At 49.7% G+C, this 16,309-nt stretch overlaps 1 protein-coding gene across 1 annotated transcript; it reads left to right on the top strand.

Moving 5' to 3' along the window:
* Positions 1 to 450: 450 nt before the first annotated feature.
* On the top strand, positions 451 to 11,249 carry LOC122377474 (AT-rich interactive domain-containing protein 1A-like). Its single transcript, XM_043357528.1, has 4 exons — positions 451 to 613; positions 759 to 1,115; positions 10,209 to 10,564; positions 10,820 to 11,249. Exons 1-4 carry the CDS (start codon positions 556 to 558, stop codon positions 10,868 to 10,870), a joined length of 822 nt encoding a protein of 273 aa, XP_043213463.1. The 5' UTR covers positions 451 to 555; the 3' UTR covers positions 10,871 to 11,249.
* Positions 11,250 to 16,309: the final 5,060 nt, after the last annotated feature.

The following is a 16,309-nucleotide window of genomic DNA, read 5'->3' as shown; positions in this document are numbered from 1 at the left end:
GTCTGCCCTGACCTGTACCCTTCCCTCTAAAATGTCCTGTGCCATGCCCTGTAACCTGCCGTGCCCTACTTTCTGCCCTCCTCAGTGCCCTACTCTGTTCCTTGCCCTGTGCCCTTAGTCGTAGCACGTGCCCTCTGCTCAACTTTGGGACGCAGTAAAAGTTTGTTAGAATAAGCCATGCGCGGTGGCCCGGAATGGTGCCGGCGCGGTAACTCGGTCGCCGTGACTCGGTCGCGGTGACTCGGTCGGTCGCGGTGACTCGGTGGTCGGTGACTCGGTGGTCGGTGACTCGGTCGCTCGCGGTGACTCGGTCGCGGTGACTCGGTGCCGGGCCGCGGTGACTCGGTGCCGGGCCGCGCTGACTCAGCGTTGCACACTGAGGCGGCCGACAGGAAGACACGGCGATAGCCGGTCCATATAACACCGGTGGGTGGACGGCAGCGGCCAGAGACCGCGCGCGGACACGGCCGTGCCGACGGCAGCGAGCAGCACCAGCCGACAGCAGCCAGCAGCACCAGCCGACAGCAGCCAGCAGCACCAGCCGACACCAGCACAATGATCAGGGCCGCGCTCGTCCTGACGCTGGTCGGCTGGGCGGCTGGCGCCGCGGCCGGTGAGTTCTAAATGGGGGGAGGGGTCACAGTGAGAGGGTAGTTCTGACTGGGGGGGGGGGTTACAGTGAGAGGGAAGTGTAACTCTGCCTGACTCGCCATTACCCTGTATGGACTGTAACTCGGCGGGACCGGCTATCTCCCCAGCGGCCAGGCCTCTGATCGTCATCGTGCCCTCAGCACGGCCGCACTGGCGGCCCGGAGGCAACTCGGGCGCCGCTCACTGGCTGTACGCCCTCCGGCGCCGTACGCTCGCTGACCTCGGCCGACTGGGCCGGCGCTACGAGCTGCGGTACGGCCGCCTGGGCCGGCCGTGGGCAGCCGCCTCTGCCGCCGGCCCGTCCGGCCCCTGGGCGGTCACCAGCGACGGCCGACGCCACGCTGTGTACGCCATGAGCGGAGTGGCCTGGCCGGCCGGCGCCGCCCGCCAGTGGCCCCCGGCCCACTCGCCCAGCCGCGGCATCAAACACCACGGCCACGGCTGGGGCATCGTCTGGACGAATGGTGAGTGTCGGCACACGACATCTTCTAAGCCAACGGTAGGTCTGGACACACACGCACGAACACCCCCACCCCCACTCTCTCTCTCTCTCTCTCTCTCTCTCTCTCTCTCTCTCTCTCTCTCTCTCTCTCTCTCTCTCTCTAAAAAAAAAAACATTTCCTTCAAGTGCTCAGCGGAAGGTAACATGTCATAATAAAGTGGGGGCACAACCTAACAGGGAGACGACACGTGTATCTCCTGACTCGGGTATGGGGGGGACAGTTTTTGTCTTGTAATTACATAAACAATCACTTCGACTGTTCAAAAGACCATCTGCTAGCGGGCAACCAGACAGAAAGTCAAATGACAAAAAGTCAAAAGACAAAAAGTCAAAAGACAAAAAGTAAAATGCAAAAAGCCAAAAGGGATAAAAGTCAATTGGAAGAAGGTCGAAATGCATTTTTCCTTTTTTTGTTAACTTAGTATAACTATTCTATTTTCTGAACCATTTGAGTGGAAGGACTCACAAGGACAGAGCCCCGCTAAGCGAAGCTTGTTGCGTTGGCCCTGCCGTCTACCCTCCGATCGTGCAATTCCCGTTCTATGGCAGAATTAACCCTCGCCCGCACATGCCATTTTCCCATCCTAGAACGCACATGGGGGGGGGGGGGGTTTGCCACCCCCCCCCCCGCGCCATTTCGCTCCTGTTGGAGATAGAGCTTAGCGGTAAAGACCAAAAAGATTCTTTGGGAAGAGACGAATCCAATGATACCCAGTTTTACCTTCTCAGGTCAGTCATTGACCTTCCAGGTCAGGTCAAACTAAAAATATTGCTGTTTTGGGTCACCGTTGAATATCAAGTGCGCTGCTTATCATATACCGATGACGATGCCGTTTTCTGGTGCCAAGCCAGCTAGAACCTCTTTGTCACTCTACCCGACCAGGTTTTTGCTGCTGAGGTCATTTCAGGTCAAGTTAGGTCAAGGTCAATTATATGTGTTTGTATGTCTGTGTGTGTCTGTGTGTATACTGATGTGTGCACCGATTGTTTATGTGTCCATATTACATGAAATCATGATCTGAGAAGCTGTTACCAAAAATGCAGTCAAAAAATTTCACAAAAAGTAACTTCCGCTTGCCTAAAACGCAATTATCTTAGATGACCTAGGTTGACCTTGACCTTGACCTTGACATCTGTACATCGTCGAACAACATGTTCCATGATAGGTGGGAGGTAAGACTGGCAAAAAAGGCCGAAATCAAGGTGTCAAAAGCTCACAAGGCCCATAGCCAACGCAAGATGTTGAGAATTGGCCATTTGGGTCATGACATGACCTAAAAACAAGGTCATATCTCCGAAACCAAAAACCACAGAAACTTGAAATTTTCAGTGGACATCAAGAAAGGATAGAGGAGCAGCTATGCGAAAAATCAGCCTCCTAGCTCTAAAAATGTTGAGTGCAGAGCAGAAAGACTACCTGGGGTGGGTGGCAACCACCCCCCCCCCCCCTTCAATGTGCGGGCGAGGGTTAAGAGTCCAAAAGCTTAACGTGCGCACATAGCCACGCACGGCCGGTCCCTTCACGACTTCGTCTGGCTACGGCCTGTCACCAACCGCAACCACATCTGCCAGGAGGCTCATAAACGTCAAGCGCCCGTCGCGCTTCGAACCCGAACTGTTATATCGGGAACGCGTGCTCTCACCACGCGTAGTCCAACGCTCTACCGACTAAGCTACGGGACCGGTATAAAAGTCAAAACGTCAAAAAGTAAAAAGTAAAAAGTAAAAAAGGATTGAAGTCAACCGTAAAAAGTCAAAACGGATACAAGTCAAAACGGATACAAGTCAAAACGGATACAAGTCAAAACGGATAAAAGTCAAAAGTAAAAAATGAAATGTGAAAAGTCAAAAGTTTCAAGATGAAAGTCAAAATGTAAAAAGTCAAAATGGATAAAAGTCAAAATGTAAAAAGTCAAAATGGATAAAAGTCAAAATGTAAAAAGTCAAAAGTCAAAAGTCAAAGAGATAAAGGTCAAACGGCAACAAATCGTTAAAAGCTATTTGTTATTACGTGTTTTTTCTTAGAGAAATTATTGAAAACATATTAATGAGACATTATAAGTTTATCGGTTAGGTTTGGTTAGGCAGGGTTAGGTTAGATTAGGTTAGAAATTAATATTTTAACGACTTTTTGTATTTGACTAGGATAAAAATTTATCCTTTTCATTTTTAGCCTCTCTGACTTTTTCCGTTTGGCTTTCTGACACTTGACTTTTATAATTTTGAATTATGGCCTTTTTGACTTGTTGTATTTCACTTTAAGCTTTTTTACGTTTTGCGGTTTTGACTTTTTGTGTTTTCAACTTTTTTATGGTTGACTTTTTGTCTTTTGACTTTAAGCCGATTTGACTTTTTGCCACTTGACTTATCCTTTACATTTTTGGTCTTCTGACTTCTTGTCATGTAATCCTTCCAGCGTCATCTTCTTTCTGAGGCAGGTCTCCCGCTAGTGACTGCCCTCACGCCAGGGGCGGCGCCACCGCAGTACAGGAGGGGCACCCGCCCGCCCCCCCCCCCGTGGTGCGGAACAGAGGGAACATATCTTTTTGCCCGGCTGTAAATTGACTTTTTCTTATCGAAATGGCTTTACAGTGTTGTGTGTTGTTAGGCAGTGTTGTTGCTGAAATGTGAGCGTTAAAACACCGATAAGGAAGCTTTAGGTTTATTTAGAACGAGGAGATCCCCTGTACCTAAGGACTGTGCCACTCAAAACAGGCCAACTGCAAGACCTGCGTTGATGAGAGGCTGTTGCCAGCAAGAAGAAAGGAAACCTCAATACAGCTTCTCTCCCAGAGAGGGCCACTAGTCTGAAGTCTGGAGGCTTAAAAAGGCCCTTATCTGCCCGGGTGAAGCTCCGATTTTTCTCGTGATAGGTACCAGTAAAACGCCTTTTGGGCGAAGAACGAGCGAGCGAGATAGTGAGCCCTGCACGTGCGCAACCGGTCGCTAGCGGTGTGCCAAATTTGAACGCAATCGGCCCAGCCGTTCCTGAGATCTGGAAGCGGCATTCTGCACGTGCGCACGTGCAAGCGGGGTCCAAACTGACTTTTGCACGGCACCCTACTAACTGGTTCCCAACCGTGTACCAAATTTGAGCGCAATCGGCCCAGCCGTTCTCGAGATCTGGGAGCGCCCCCTGCACGTGCGCACGTGCTGTAGCACCCCAACCTTAACACATGCAGATGAATTATCTGATGGAGACCTAACTGTGTACCGAGTTTCAATTCAATCGGCCCAACCGTTGTGCCGTTATTGAGGTTGCAATTTTGGGGGTTCTTAAAAAATGTCCAACTTTACCACGCGCCACGTGCGGTGGTTGGCAAGAACGCATGGTGACCATCACACCACAGAACTTTTACGTCCAAGTGACATTCAGTAAAGAAGACCGCTTGTCAATCGGATGTCCCGTTCCTTAGATATTAGCTTTTGCTCGTAGCTACATAAAGGCCCACCGAGCTGGGAGGCCCCCTTCATGGCTCGTCGGAAGGTCATTTCACGCTCAAAAGAAACGACATATACCATTCGAAAGCTGACGGTGAGCTGATTCCAAAACATGTACTTCTCTATCAAAATCGTTCGATAGCCTTTTTAAAAAATGACGTTTTTATTAAAAAAAAAAACGTTTTAATATTTCAACGGGCTGTCCCGGGCATTGTTGAAATCTTGAAATCTTCACTGGGACATCGAAATGTTTATTTCGTGTCCCAGTGAAAGCTGTACGCCAAAAGAACAATATGTAGCGAAAAGATATTCTCAAATACCAGTATAACGCCTTTTGGGGCGAACAACGGAGCGATCGAGAGGGTGGGCCTCGAACGTGCGAAATCGCGAGGGGTACCTCCAACTGACTTGTGCACGGCACCCTACTAACCGGTCTCTAGCGATGTGCCAAATTTGAGCACAATCGGCCCAGCCGTTCTCGAGATCTGGAAGCGACACCCTGACCGTGCGCACGTGCAAAATGAATCCCTTCTGACTTTTGCACGGCACCCTTCTAACTGGTCCCTAACCGTGTACCAAATTTGAGCGCCATCGGTCCAGCCGTTCTCGAGATCTGGAAACGACCCCTGCACGTGCGCACGTGCAGCAGCACCCTAACTCTGGCACATGGATATGCATTGCCTAGTGGGTGCCTACCTACATGCCAACTTTCAGCGCAATCGGCCAAATAGTTACCGAGATATTGCAACTATTACAAAACTGACACCTCTTCGTTTTGCACGTGGCACGTGCATAAGGGGTCACCCACATGCATCATGAATAATCCAATACTTGGTAGAAGGAATGAAGCTACCCTACAAAAATTACCCCATGTAAATCGGTCAAGTGGTTGCTGAGATATAAGCGTCGCAAAATCGTGACCACGGCCGGCCGCTCATGCTCAGAAATTTCCGTTAATCTAAGGAAAGGCTCCGCTCGCTTCGCCCGCTCCGTAGGGTAAGGGCGGGTAAGAGGACGCAGGCGACAAGAGTACGCAGCAGCTCTTTCGGTTGCTTAGCAACGCCTCATCAGCGTCATCTCGAGTCCTAAGGAAGCTGTCTCTCACGCGGCTTCGATGGTGGAAGGTGGGCGCGCTACGGGTTCACTTATCTTTTTTAGAGGCTTAGACGTGTTTTTCACATCGCTTTTGGACTTTTTGGGGTGCAGGAAAAGGTGTGACCTTCCTCAGGGAGCGGCAATAGAATTTTCATTTTTTCCTATCAAGATACCACGGGGAATCTGGTGCGTGTGTCAAGTCCCAATTGTTTACGCGACGACTGTGGCGCCAGCTCTCAGCCCGCTTTGTGTCTACCGTATGTGTCGGCCATGAGTACGCATTGCCGTGGCGGACAAGAGTACGCAGTTTTCCGAGTGCGTGGTTGTGTTGCATTAATCAACTTAGTGCATCAGGCGCGCAACCCCTCAGCAGATTCACGGGATTGGCCAACAAGGTGGATGACACTCGGGGGGACGCCGAGCAGTTGGGGAAACCACGAAGAGCATCACTGTTTCTGGTAGACCAGGGGGCATTTGCACGACCACAGCGGGGCGCCTCTGACCGTTTTAGTGGCTGCGGCAATAAAGATAACAATAGTTTAATTACTTGCATGAATGCATTGATTCCAGCGAGTAGGAATGCATACACGTAGTGCGTAGGGGAGAGCGGGGAGAGTTGTATCATGTCCAAGTTGTATCAGGGCGATTGTGCCAAACTTATCCAATAGATAGCGCTCGTGACACGACCAGCCGACGAGGTTTTCCGGGCGCCATCTTTCCCTGTTCTGTCGTGTGGCTGGGTGGACGCGTCTCGAGTTGAGAGCCGATTTTATGTTTTTTTTAATGTCATTCTAAAAAAATGAGTTGCAAGAAAATGTGTGTTTTGGGCATTTAGATGTGCACGAATTTGAAAGATCTCCGTAGCCATGGTGAGGGTAGGTTCTAAGGCTGCGTGAGTGAAAATGGATTTCTCCAGCTGTCCGCTGTTTTTGAGCACGAGGATGTTTTTTTCCAAGATGGCGGCGAGGTACATGTTGTATCAGAGCCGGGTGGGGTATGTTGTAACATGTATGTATGTATGGGTATGTTGCTTTTGATCGCGAAAGCTAAGCCCTGTCTCGCGTTTGTAGGTAGCTAGTCAATACTCGTTCCATTTCGGCACAATGTGTTGGCTTCTTTGCTCTTAACGGGCCACTTTTGCATCTAGTCTGTTAATGTTTCGTTCGTTTCGATGTTTCGTTCGGATTGCATTGACCTAAGCTTGGTCTAATAAAAGTGAAGCCTTTGAGCATATACATTGTATTAATACCATTTAATGTTGCTGTTATGTTCAAAACCAGTAGCAAGCACACTCCCTGAAACGTGAAATACCTAGTGATACAAATTACCCCACCATGTGATACAACTCACCCAAGCCATGGGGCAAGTTGTATCAAAAACATTGTTCTATTCGGCAGACCGTAGCAGAAAAACTGGTAGAGGTAGCGGAAAAGTTACTTTGCACAAAAAAGCAGAAGTATCAAGGAAGGAGATAGTATGGAAATAATGAGTTTATCACGGATAGTTACGAGGTTATGGGTCTCGGAGTAAAAACTGATACAACCCACCCCACTCTCCCCTACTCCACCCGCACGAAGTGCGTACTCTTGTACTGCCTATCGGGCAAGAGTACGCAAATGCAGGGTGTTAGAAAATTGCTTACGGTCGGCACGCTTTAAATTGGACGTTGGCCGCTGTGGTCATGACAGTTTGTGGACAAATGATCAGGATTTATCGGAATATACTGATCGTAGCCGTAAACCAAAACCGAACGGCGTGAGACGACAAAATGCATTAGGTGCGTACTCTAGTACGGTCCTCCCCTAATTAATATGCGTCTCTCACAGTGGGCTCAGTGGGCGCGGACAGGCAGTGAGAGGTGGAGAGGGGGACATGCAACCCATAACGCATGGCGTAATCCAGGGGTCCCTGATCGGCCCAGTATTATTTTTAATTTTTACAAATGATTTAGTGTCATACCTGGAAATGGAGGGCTCCAACATGGTGATGTATGCGGATGATGTGCAGCTTTTACATCAGAGTAAGCCCAGTGACCTGTCGGGACTCAAAGTGAGCGTCGAACGCACCGTAGCCACCGTGCACAGCTGGTTCAGTGAGTACAGTTTAAAAATTAACCCTAACAAAACCGACCTCGTACTAATTAAGTCAAGTAAGCGGCAGTCATGAGTTTTCTGTGCAATTCGGTGATGTTTCGATTAGACCTTCCCCGGCGGTGAAAGTGTTGGGGATGGATGTTGACGGAGGATTAACGTTTGAGAAGCATGTTTCTAGTATATAGTTAGACGGTGTTATGCCACTCTTGGTGGACTATCAAAAAATGGCTGGCAAATTGCCAGAACCTGTGAAGAAAATGATTGTTGAATCACTTATTTTTCCGCATTTCAGTTATTGCTCTTCTGCGTGGGTCGGCTGCAATGCTACCCAACGGCATCGCTTACAAAAAGTGTTGAACCATTGTGCACAGGTGGTGAAGGGGGCAAAACGGCGAGACCATGTCACGCCGTTATTAGCTGAGCTAAATGGACGTCACTTGACAACCTTGTAGCCGAGCGCGACGTTTCGCAGATGCACTATTTGCTAAATAACGAACAGGCGCCCGGCAGCCTGACCGCGTGCATTGTACACCGCAGTGATGTAGCCACTAGGGACACCGGAGCCTCTCTGGCTGGTCTTCCGCAGATTCCCAGGGCGCGCAGTGAGCATGCACGAAGGTCCTTCTTTTATCGTTCGCCCGCTCTGTGGAACCGGGCGCCGGCTGAAGTGAGAGAGGCGCGCTCTGCGACGGCGTGTCGCAGAAGGGCGAGAAAATGGTTCGCCATGTCCTCGTCATAGCGGATAGCCGAGTAGGACACCGGACATCGGATTTTACCAATCTTTTAGTGTATCTATGTCTTTTATCGCATGTTTACATCTTAACCTGTATTGTGTGTATGTAATATTTGACTCTTGTTCTGAAAAGCCATGATGTATGTGGATGAACATATGAATACATGATGACAGCCGGCAAAAAGGCGCAATCGCATAGCTCACTCTCACGATGGACCAAAGTCAGCCAAACAGAAGCGTGAAGTGACTCTTAGGTGTTGACTCGCAGACCCGGCGCTCTCGGCCCGCCTGACCAGCCACGGAAGGGACGTTCGGCTGTTGTTTTAACCCTCGCCCTGGCAGGGGGGACGATGCGACCCCCCCCTAAGGTTTTTCAAAGATAGCGTAAAAACGGCGGCGCCGCCAAATTTGGCACAGCTTATGGGGCAACCTTTTTTCTTATGACCTGAAAATTTCAGGTCCAGATGACCTTGGATCAGGTCACCAGGTCAGAAAAACCGGTACAAGGTCATGGTCAAATTTCAATTTTCTTTATGCACCTGTCCAACTCACAGTTTTGGACTGATTTTCTGCAAACTTTCAGGATGTGCTAAGTTCACCGAGTTGTATAATATATAGTTCGGTTTTTTTATGTCACTGACCTGTGGTCAGTTAGAGATCATTACGTCGTAATGTTAAGCCTATGGGAAAATATTCAATACGGAAAATGCATGAGATATCCGCTTCGTTCTATCACTTTCGTGCTTTGAAACCACAGTAAATAACAGTATGTCACTTGGTGTCACAGAGTAGACAATTCTGCCCGGAGTCGGAGTCGGAGTCACCGAAAATCCATCAATTCCGCAGCCCTGGTCACGACAATAGATCAATGATGCATAACCATTTCGAGCCCTACCAGCTAGTCCTAAGGGCGTGAGAAGGCTGAACTCGGAGACGGTCAGAAATTGTCGCCTGACAACTGGCCGATCCGATCCACAAAGGTGGTCTTGGACTCTGCCGGGTAGGGGCACACACCCGCAAAAGTTTCTTTAATTTCCAAAAAAACTCCCCGACTCGACTCCTTACGCACTGTTGTGCAATGCGTAGGTAAGGAGTCGTTTCCTTATCAAATTTGTTTATTTTTCTTTCTTTTTTTCTCCAAGAACTGTAAATTGTCGTCGGTTTCCGGCGCTGCAGGGGGAAGGTCTTGCTCCAAATGCCCAACTGGATGCGCCAGTGTCGCCAGCTGATAAAACTAGCATGCATGTAATAAAATATATTTTTATATTACGATAGCCAAAAAGATGGTTATCGTTATTTCACTATGATAAAAATGATGTTCGATAAATAAGGGGAACAATTGAAATACACAAGTTTGAAAAAAATCCAGGGTGGATAATATCGGCATGGGCAGGGTTGGAAGCTGATGCGCGTGACCGCAGTCCCACCATATCTGTCAGTCTGGGGCTCTCGGCACCTGTGGGCCGCCGCTGGCCAGTTCGTCTGCAGTGCGAGGGGTTCGGCTGTCCGGACCGCCACCCCAGCAGATCGGCCGTCCTGTGGCGACAGGCGCGCCCACACAAACCGGCCCCGGGCGCCACGCCGATACAGCCTACACAGCAATGGACATTTACGTACACAGTGGCACACGCATTAAATATTTCTATGACGCATGGTCACCAGCAGTGCAGTGACTCACTGTTTCCCTTCACAGGAGCTCACTGTGGCCACGGCGGCAAACACCAGCCCGAGCGGGATCAGCAGCCCAAGCGGGAGCCACCGTATCCCGAGCAGCCCGAGCGGGAGCCACCGTATCCCGAGCAGCCCGAGCGGGAGCCACCGTATCCCGAGCAGCCCGAGTGGGAGCCACCGTATCCCGAGCAGCCCGAGCGGGAGCCACCGTATCCCGAGGAGCCCGAGCGGGAGCCACCGTATCCCGAGCAGCCCGAGGCGTCTGGACTCTATCCTGCCGAGCTGCCCGACGTCGCGGCGCCGGAGGAGAAGACCGAGTGTGCCGAGGGCGCCGTGTTTGTGACGGGCGAGTGCACGTGTCCGGACAGCCGGCCGTTCCTGGACACCATCCTGGAGCGGTGCGTGGACGTGCGGCCCGTCATCCACTGACTGGACACCATCCTGGAGCGGTGCGTGGACGTGCGGCCCGTCATCCACTGACTGGACACCATCCTGGAGCGGTGCGTGGACGTGCGGCCCGTCATCCACTGACTGGACACCATCCTGGAGCGGTGCGTGGACGTGCGGCCCGTCATCCACTGACTGGACACCATCCTGGAGCGGTGCGTGGACGTGCGGCCCGTCATCCACTGACTGGACACCATCCTGGAGCGGTGCGTGGACGTGCGGCCCGTCATCCACTGACGGAGCCGGGGGCGCCTGGCACGGTGGCCGTGGCACCGGCAATCGGCCCGTGTCACCGAGTGCGGCGGCCAGTGTCACAGTGTCTGTGTGTCAGTGTCACAGTGTGCCAATGACACGGTGTGTCAGTGGCACCCGGACTGGAACGTCGACCGTCGGAGGTGCAGAGTTGTAGCCTGTGGCGACAGGGGCCGACGGCGAGCAGCCCCTCCGCTGCCGGGAGCTGTGGTACCACCACTGGACGGTGGGCACGGCGCTGAGCGCAGCCCCTCCGCTGAGCCGCCCTACCTACAGACGTATGTATGTACTGGTCAGCTCCGAGAAGGCCAGTGTACCGCCAACTTACTCTCATGCTGCTCGTGAATACAGACACTGATCGAGACATGCGCAGTTTCCTCGCCGCCTTCTGCAGCCTGTGTAGCCGCGGTTACATTTCCTGCGGTAAACAGCCATCTCCAGCCGGGAAACGAGGAAGCTTTATCATATGAAGGCGGCCAACCTATACGTACTTACATATGTTGCAGGCGCCACTAAACTGCACAACAGCGGCGTTCCCCATTCAAGCCCGCGCCCCGCTGGGTGTCCTGGATTTCCACGCCCTGCTTGGGAAGGGCAGGGTGGTGTTTGAACGCCCCTTCTTACTCGGCTCTTGGGCCACGTAGCGATACGGGGAAGTCGGCGATGGAAAGAGCGTCAAAATAATGACGAAAGTACTTCGGTCACTTCTTTGGTCAGGTCAAAGGTCAGGTCACCAGAGGTCATTGATGGCTAAATTTCTCCGATTTTCAGGCCGAATGTCGACAATTACAAACAAGCCGAGGCATAACTCGTAAGTAATAGAGCTACAGCGCCCCGGAAAAGCGCATTCCATAGCACTATTAACCCTCGCCCGCACATGCCATTTTCCCATCATCCTAGAACGCACATGGGGGGTACTGGGTGGTTGCCAACCCCCGCGCCATTTCGTTCTTGCTGGAGATAGAGCTTCGCGGCAAAGACCAACAAGATTCTTTGGGAAGAGGCGAATCCAATGGTACCCAATTTTACCTCATTAGGTCAATCATTGACCTTCCAGGTTGGGTCATGTCAAACTAAAAAAAATGTTGCTGTTTGGGGCCACCGTTGGAATATCACGTGCGGTGCCCACTGCCCATCATATACCGATGGCGCTGCCGTTTGTGGTACTAAGCCAGCTACTATGCATTTCAGACCCTGTGGAACAGTCCTTTTCGGCTATTTCTCGTTGCATATGCGTTTGATTTTAACCAAACTTTGGGATTGGTAGTTTGAGATCCCTACCTACGTAATCTTTATCAATATGGTCTATTAACAAAAAGTAAAAAATAAAGGCACTTGTCATTAACTGATAATTACGGAGCGAGCGAAGCGAGCGTAGTCTTTCCTTAGATTAACGGAAATTTCTGAGTATGAGCGGCCGGCCGGCCGGCCGGCCGGCCGTGCGGACGCTTTTGCGAGGCTTATATCTCAGCAACCACTTGACCGATTTACATGGGGTAATTTTTGTAGGGTAGCTTCATTCCTTCTACCAAGTATTGGACTATTCCCGATGCATGTGGGTGACCCCTTATGCACGTGCCACGTGCAAAACGAAGAGGTGTCAGTTTTGCAATTGTTGCAATATCTCGGTAACTACTTGACCGATTGCGCTCAAAGTTGGCATGTAGGTAGGCACCCACTACGCACTGCATATCCATGTGCCAGAGTTGGGGTGCTGCTGCACGTGCGCACGTGCAGGGGTCGTTTCCAGATCTCGAGAACGGCTGGACCGATGGCGCTCAAATTTGGTACACGGTTAGGGACCAGTTAGTAGGGTGCCGTGCACAAGTCAGTTGGGACCCATTTTGCACGTGCGCACGTGCAGGGTGCCGCTCCCAGATCTCGAGAACGGCTGGGCCGATTGTGCTCAAATTTGGCACATCGCTAGAAACCGGTCAGTAGGGTGCCGTGCACAAGTCAGTTGGAGGTATCCCCTCGAAATTTCGCACGTGCAAGACTCACCCCCTCGCTCGCTCCGTTAGTCGCCCCAAAAGGCGCTATACTGGTGTTAAGGTCGTCAGAGCCCTGCTTAGAGGCTGGCACAGGCTGGGCGCTGTCTTTCCTCTGATTGGTCGTGACGTACTAGCACACTGCGGCTTGGCTCCGCCCACTTGTGGTCCAGCCTCGGGTCATGTCGGCGTCAGTCGCAGTCTGGCCGGCCGGCGTGCGGGCCGCGCGCGCAGCGCAGCGGAGTGGAGCACTTGTTTGCACGTCATGAACTTTTAATAAGTTGTTCTACGACAAATAAGGACGGAGGAAGAAAGAAAAAGGAAGATGAGACAAAGTGAAAATGAGACTAACCGTAGACGGTGGCTAGTGGACAGACAGCAAAAAATATGCATAAATGCTAGAGCAGAGACAGGAGACAAAGATGGTAGACGAAAGTCAGACAAAGATGCTAGACCAGAGACAATTGACGGAGATAGAGATTTTAGACGAGAGACTGACAAGGAGGCGGCGTTCGAAAGGTCTCTACGAGAACTTCCCAAAGCACTCTTAATATTTTAAGATCGAGGTCAACTTTCGGGTCAAGGTCAGGTCAAAGGTCAAATTCAGGGGTTTTGCATGATTAGGCTTACGGACAGCGGAATCGATAGCTGCTGCTCGAAACTCACCAAAAATGACCTCAAAGGTCTAGTGAAGGTACCATGTGCGTATAGGGGTCATACTAAGTACGGGTCAAGGTCAGGTCAGGTCACGAAAGGTCACGGTTTTCACTTTCTGCTACATGGGCGTGCGACACATGTTTTATGGCTTATTTTTCACGCCGAATCCGATGGTAATGGTTATATGTGACCCCAAGTCACTGTGCTGGTGATAAGTGTGCATTGAAAGCATAAAAAATCGTTTATACCATACATAACTAAACGAGGGCTAAGAAAAAATTCAATTTTTAACTTTTTATTTTTGACATAAAAATGCATTTTTCTAGACGAGCTTTGTCCCAGGAATCTAGTGGTGCCATTTGTTTTCACATGCGATGTTCAGAAGTGCCTGTAATTCACGAAAATGCTTATGACGTCACCATGCCCTATGCATGTTGGAGCTATTTTTTTACAATTTGGGGGTCAAAAATCAAGACAGAAAGTTGAAATTTGGGACATCTAATGTTCAAATAGAGCTCTATAACATATATTCCGTTTTTTTGGAAATTCCCAAAATTTTGGATTTTATTAGCTGTTTTCCAAAAATATAGTTTTTTGAATTTTTGGGGGGTAAAAAACGCATTTTATGGAAAATCCGAGATAGCCATTTTAAAGAACTCGTTGAGCTGCGTCTATTCATGTCCCTAATTTGCAATTTGCTTCAAACCTCGATTTTTGGCGATTTTCTAAACATTTACCACTTTTTGACTGAAAACGCCATGTAGTTACATCACTAAAATCGATATATCTCAATTTTTTTGGAATAATTTTCTTAAAAATTGCACAGGAGACGTCAAATTGATAAGGGAAAAGGTATACCAAGTTTCAAGTAGATAGCGTAAGCGGTTCATGAGTTATTCAAGAAAAACGGAGGGGGGGGGGGTCGGATCCGACCCCCCCCCGGCGGTCGCGGGTAAGGGGTTGGTTGCCAACATCACAATAAGCGATCTGCATTGATGAATAGGTACGTGTAATGGCTGTTGAAAACCATTGCTGAAGTGTGTGCACGAACCCTCTTCTCATTTCTATTGAGTCATATTACAGGTGTGTCTCTGGCATTCAAAAGTTATTACACCAATAGCACATAGGCTAACCAACCACTCTTTTGCTGGAGGGCCGTACCTAAAGACAATCGGGTAGAGTCTGTCTCGTTACTCCTCAACCCTCGCCCTGGCAGGGCATTTTTCATAACACGGCCTGGCAGGGGGGGGGGGGGGTGGGTCGATGCGACCCCCCCTCGCGATTGGCTCCTATGGCACCTAAAAACACCAAATTTGGTAGGTAGGTGGGCCCCCTGGAGTTCTCGCCCCTGTGCAAATTTGGTTGCTCTAGGTCAATATTGAGGGGGTTTTGGGGGGTATAAATGTAAAAACTTCGCTAAAAACAGGTCAAAAGTTTTTCGCTTATAACTTTTGATCTAATTAAGATAGCGCAAAAAGAAAAGCACCAGTGAACTCAGCACGTCAAGGCGCGTCGAATGGTATACTTTTTAGCCTGCTTTAGTGTACTTAAAGTTTTTCTTAAATTTTAAGTAAACTTAAATTAATAAATTAAGTTCAAGTTAACCAAATTGCATCATATCGCATATCATTCGATTCGGCTGATCACTAGGAACACAATGGTACCATTTGTTAAGCTCTAGCGTCATTATGTGCCAAGTTATTGGCAAAAACGTTATTTGACCTCAGTTGACCTCATTTGACCTGACCCATTGATAAGTACACCAAACAAAGAAGCACCAAGTGACCTGCTGATAAGTACTATGGTTTGAAAGCACAAAAGTGATAGAACGAAGCGGATATCTCCAGTATTTTCCGAATTTAGTATTTTCCCATAGGCTTAACATTACGACGTAATGACCTCTAACTGACCTCAGGTCAGTGACCTCAAAAAACCCGAACCATATGTTATACAACTCGGTGAACTTAGCACATCCTGAAAGTTTGAAGGAACTCAGTCCAAAACTGTGAGTTGGACAGGTGCAAAAAGAAAATTGAAATTTGACCATGACCTTGTACCGGTTTTTCTGACCTGGTGACCTGACCCAAGGTCACCCGGACCTCACATTTTCAGGTCATATGTAAAAAGGTTGCCCCATAGGCTGTGCAAATTTGGCGGCGCTGCGCGCCGCCGTTTTTACGCTATCTTCGAAAAACCTTAGGGGGGGGGGTCGCATCGACCCCCCCCCCCCTGCCAGGGCGAGGGTTAAATGCACCATAGGAAGAAAACAGGACAGCGGAGAAGCTCGCTATACATTATTGAAAATAAGATTCTTTTAATTTTGTAGGGAATAACATTCTGGAGCATAATCTGTAGTTGGAACTTGGAAGGAGTACTTATCGTTTTATACATACACCGATCTGCATTGCATTGCATTCTTCATCCTTATATTCTCTCCGCGCGAGATACGACATATGTTCGTCTATTTCAAACAGTCTGCGGTTACCTTGTTGACGTTTGTTTGACGCGACGTTTGACGCGAATTTTGACCCGATATTCGAAATTAGGGCCATCAAGAAACACTCCACACGACCTTGCGATACACTATAAGCCATATAAACACTGGAAACTACATGAGCCCATTGTTGACATATGTAAGCTACGAGGAAAGCTCCTCCCTCGCTGTGCGCTGAGGCGCAGTGCTTTCTGGGTTGGCGTTAAACATGGCCATGGAATATCCCCGCTCCTGAGAATATGAGTGGTAGCCAGCGGCGTATCCAGGGTCTTGGGGAGGCCAAAC

Source organism: Amphibalanus amphitrite, unplaced genomic scaffold, assembly GCF_019059575.1.
Source record: "Amphibalanus amphitrite isolate SeventyFive unplaced genomic scaffold, NRLGWU_Aamphi_draft 000045F_arrow, whole genome shotgun sequence".
Classification (NCBI taxonomy): domain Eukaryota; kingdom Metazoa; phylum Arthropoda; class Thecostraca; order Balanomorpha; family Balanidae; genus Amphibalanus; species Amphibalanus amphitrite.
Note: the sequence above shows the minus strand (reverse complement) of the source record. Positions and strands in the feature narration are given on the sequence as shown.